Genomic DNA, 4793 nt, shown 5'->3' with positions numbered 1-4793 from the left:
CTAAAGTGGCAGCACACATTGCCAACAATTTATTTTCATTCAAATGTAAAAACAAACAAAAATGTCTGTCTTGCATTACTTCCTTCTTAGGCCGCGTACACACGATCGGTCAAAACCGATGAAAACGGACTGAAGGTCCATTTTCATTGGTCCAAACCGATCGTGTGTGGGCCCCATCGGTCAGTTATTCTTCGGTCAAAAAAATGAGAACTTGCTTTAAAATTGAACCGATGGACGCCTAACCGATAGGTCAAAACCGATCGTTGGTATGCAAAAGCATCGGTTAAAAAGACGCGCATGCTCAGAATCAAGTCAACGCATGCTTGGAAGCATTGAACTTCGTTTTTTTCAGCACGTCGTTGTGTTTTACATGACCGCGTTCTGACACGATCGTTTTTTTTTTTTTTTAACCGATGGTGTGTAGGTACATCAGACCATCAGTCAGCCTCATCGGTTAACCGATGAAAATGGTCCTTCGGACCGTTCTCATCGGATGGACTGATCGTGTGTATGCGGCCTTAGGGTTAATGCTCATGTGCTTCAGCTGTAATGACTGGAGTTTGCCTTTAACGGGGCAAGGCAAAAAGCAATGGAGATGAGCAAATTATGGAAAAGCCATAGCACCCAATCAGAACTCAATGAATTCACCAATTCATAGAAGTCAGACCACTGGAAGAATGGGGACTGGGTGCTATTAGGTACTGCATTTGCACATTGCTCTTAGCCTAATAAACCCAATGAGCTTTTTGAAGTGTTGCTTTGGAAATAGAAGGCTCAATAACAGAAAGTATATACAAGGCTCAGTGCAGTAACATTACAGCATTAAGACTATCTTTGTAAAACGTAACGCTCACACATACACTTTACATATACTGTATGCAATGCATTATGCACGATATAATACACTTCAAACGTGGGAATTCAGATCGTTAGTGAACAAAAATTAAGGATCGCAGAAAAATGGCAAAACATAGCCAAGCGCTAATGTTCCAGATCAGCATTTCTCCACCTTCTAACCCCAGAGGAATCCTTTGAAATAATTGTGAGGTCATGCTAAAATAAGTTATTTTGTGTTTATTTGGAAGAATGCCCCTTACATTGGTGGTCACTGGAAAAAAATGCCTCCCCTACAGTGGTGGCCACACTCAGACACCTAAAAAGAATATTGGAACCATACCGCTGGCTCCGCTAAGTGACATTGGGCCCAGAATTACACAAACACCATCAGATGGGAGGTCAATCAGCCACATCTCAAGAAACCCCTACAACCTCTGAAGGAACCCTGGTTGAGATTGGCTGTTCTACACTGTACATATCACTACTTATTTACATATTTTACCTCCCTTGCTAATGAGGGAACCTGGCTAAAGCAACAGGTGTGTAAGCAGAAGCAAGCCAAAACTTGGTCCATGGCTTCTGGAGGAACGGCTACATCCCTGGTTCACAGATTCTTTTTTTGAATTCTGTTCATTAAACCAACAGAAGCAACACTACAGTGTTTTCAACATACATATTTTGAAAATTGTATTTTCAGATTGTTCCACCGAAGATCCATTGTTTTCTTTAGGAACTTTATTTTCTCTTGTAAATAGGGGTACTATTCATAAGGTTCAACCACTTCTGACTGGTTGTTCAGCAGTTATCTGATGAAATAAGATCAGTTCCAACTTGCAATATAAGACCTTTCCTAGAAAGGATGGGTCCCTGAAGAACTTGTTCACGTTCTTCATACAAATGATCATGATTTGACTAAGTGTTTGATAGACTTAATCAGCTTCCATAGGTGTAAGTGCCATTTCAAGGACAGACAACGGGCAGACCTCTTCTTTTTGGGGTTTATTGAAGTGGTTCATGCTGCCATTCTTTATCCATTCCTGAAACAAGGAACAGAAAATACATTACATTTCCACATAAACATTGGTAATGTCTATGAACAGAAAGCAAAAAGAAAGAAGTTATGGCTGTACAAGCTGCAAGATCTTACGACTGACATTGTTCATGAATTTATTAACAGTACAGAAAACAAAGATATATCAGCTCCAGGGCAGGACTTAGGGTGGTGGGGGCCCCTGGGCTTGAGTGTTGAAGGGGCCCCCTGGAGCCGAGAATTGGGGGGGATCGAAGTTGTTGAGCGGGGGGGGGGGGCGAATTGAAGTTGTTGAGCGGGGGGGGCGCATTAAAGTTGTTGAGCGGGGGGGGTTTTTGCAGTTGTTGAGCGGGGGGGAGTGCCTCTTACCTGTGCCAACAGCCGGGGCCACATACTGTCATTAGCCCGGCTCTCGGCTTTCTTCCCTTCAGCAGCCACAGTCCTCCACACACCGCTCCGTTTCCTCCTGCTTCCGTGCTGCCTCCTCTTGCAGTGCAGGAAAATTAACCCTTTTGCGGGACTGCGGGAAGAAGCTGTCTGTGTGGGAAAGTCCCGCAGAATCCGTGCGTGTTGGGAGGTATGCGCAGGGCCGCCATCAGGAATTTTGGGGCCCCTTACACAGCTTAAGGCATGGGCCCCCTGGAGCAGAGAACTGGGGCGGGGGGGGGGGTTTTGCCGCCTGAAATTGAGAAGCGGGGGGCTGCCGCAAATTGAGAAGCGGGGGGGGGCCTTTACAAAAAAAGAAGAAATAAAGAAAAATATATATATAAATATAAAAAAAAAGGGGTTAGCCTCTGGGCCCTTTAATAAAAAAATAAAAAAAATAAACATTTATAAAAAAAACATAAAACAAGGGAGGTTGCCTCTGGGCCCCTGGGGACCTCTGGGCCTTTTAATAAAAAATATAAACAAAAATAAAAAAATAAACATTTTTTTTTTTTTTTTAAAGGGGGCCCCCTATTGGGTGGGGCCCATGGGCTTGAGCCCAGTCAAGCCCAATGGTAAGTCCGGCCCTGATCAGCTCAATAGAATGTATAGCTGACAGCACACATAAGCATCCTCTACATAGGCAGCTAAGATTAGAGGTGGCACAAAATAATGAAACAAGCAGATAAGTTGGATGTAACAAATAGTATACATTAAAATGCCTAAATGATGCACTTCCCCTTTGGTTTTAAATGTTTACTTAACGGTACACTTGTCCTTTAAGCAGGCTTAAAGTTGAACTATAGTGTAAACTAATAGTCTAAATGGAATAGGAAAGTGTATTCTTACTTCTTGGTGTGTTTTGTACATTTCAGATCTGTGCAGTAATCCAGTGTGAAATTTGCCTCTGTGAAGGAACTTCCTCTAATGAAGACCAGTCTCTGCTGCTTTCTTTCCTTGTACAGAGGTTCGGGGGGCTGCTCTGTGCATTAAAAATGCACAGAGCAGGTGAGTATAACATGTTTTTTTTATAATAAAAAAAAAACTATTCACTGCCTCCTGAAGACACAGATTCTTTTTTTATATACTAATTGTTAGTACCACATGGGAAGACTGGCCAGACTTCTCCATTCAGAGCAGCATTCAGCCTCTCATATTCAGGTAGCTGGCAGTGGTGCTGGATGGTGCACCTATTTCTTCTGCCTGCACAAAATTGACAGGATTGGTCACACATAGACTAAGTGCTTAGTGTACACGTAGCCTAAAAATGTCAGTTACCTGGCTCTCTGTCTTCAATAATTTGAGTCGCTGATCATTGAACGGACACATAGATTTGAAAGATAGCGTGAAGTTAACACCTAATCTGCATCTTTGTTCCAGTTCTGTGCCTGAGAACTGCTGGGTCAATGTAATTGCCAAGTAGCTAGAATTTGTACAAGAAATGGAGGGGGGAGGGCATAAAACCTCCCCCCTCCATAATCTGGTATGACCCCACGTAATTGACACTTTTTACGAACGGCGCATGCGCCGTCCGTGGACGTATCCCAGTGCGCATGCGCAAAATCACGTTGCAAATAGTCAATGCTTTTGACGTGAACGTAACTTACGCAAAGCCCTATTCGCGAACGATTTACGCAAACAACGGAAAATTTGACGCTGTCCCAACGTCCATACCTAAGATTGCGTACACCTCGTAGAGGCAGGGGTAACGTTACGCCGAAAAAAGCCTTACGTTAACAACATAAAAAAATGCGCCGGGTGGACGTACGTTTGAGAATCGGAGTATCTAGCAAATTTGCATACTCTACGAGGAAATCAACGGAAGCGCCACCTAGCGGCCAGCGTAAATATGCACCTAAGATCCGACGGCGTACTAAGACGTACGTCAGTCGGATCTAGCCCACATTCAGTCGTATCTTGTTTTGTGGATACAAAACAAAGATACAACGGCGCATCGTAGAACTTACGTGGCGTATCAATAGATACGCCGCCATAAGTTCTTTGTGGATCTGGCCCACAGTATCTCACAAAAGTGAGTAAACTCTTCACATTTTTGAAAATATTTTATTAAATCTTTTCATGTGACAACACTGAAGATATGACACTTTGCTAGAATGTAAAGTAGTGAGTGTACAGCTTGTATAACAGGGTACATTTTCGGTCCCCTCAAAATAACTCAACACAGCCATTATTGTCTAAACTGCTGGCAAAAAAGTGAGTACACCCCTAAGTGAAAATGTCCAAATTGGGCCCAAAGTGTCAATAGTTTGTGTGGCGACCATTGTTTTCCAGCTCTGCCTTAACCCTCTTGGGCATGGAGTTCACCAGGGCTTCACAGGTTGCCATTGGAATCCTCTTCCATTCCACCTTTACCCTCAGCTTCTTTAGCAAGGCAGTTGTAGTCTTGAAGGTGTGCTTGAGGTCGTTATCATGTTGGAATACTGCCCTGCGTCCAGTCTCCGAGGGAAGGGGATCATGCTCTGCTTCATAAAGTCACAGT

The 4793-nt window shown here is 43.4% G+C and overlaps 1 protein-coding gene across 1 annotated transcript in view; it reads right to left on the bottom strand.

Moving 5' to 3' along the window:
- Positions 1-450: 450 nt before the first annotated feature.
- Positions 451-4793, bottom strand: part of LOC120913616 (interleukin-13 receptor subunit alpha-1-like) — a 49349-nt gene continuing 45006 nt past the window's right edge. Inside the window, exon 12 of the mRNA XM_040323695.1 lies at positions 451-1874. Within this exon, the coding sequence (XP_040179629.1) occupies positions 1767-1874 (108 nt within the window). The 3' untranslated portion in view covers positions 451-1766. The remainder of the gene's footprint in view (positions 1875-4793) is intronic.

This window comes from Rana temporaria, chromosome 9, assembly GCF_905171775.1.
Source record: "Rana temporaria chromosome 9, aRanTem1.1, whole genome shotgun sequence".
Classification (NCBI taxonomy): domain Eukaryota; kingdom Metazoa; phylum Chordata; class Amphibia; order Anura; family Ranidae; genus Rana; species Rana temporaria.
This window is presented reverse-complemented; position numbering and strand designations above follow the sequence as displayed.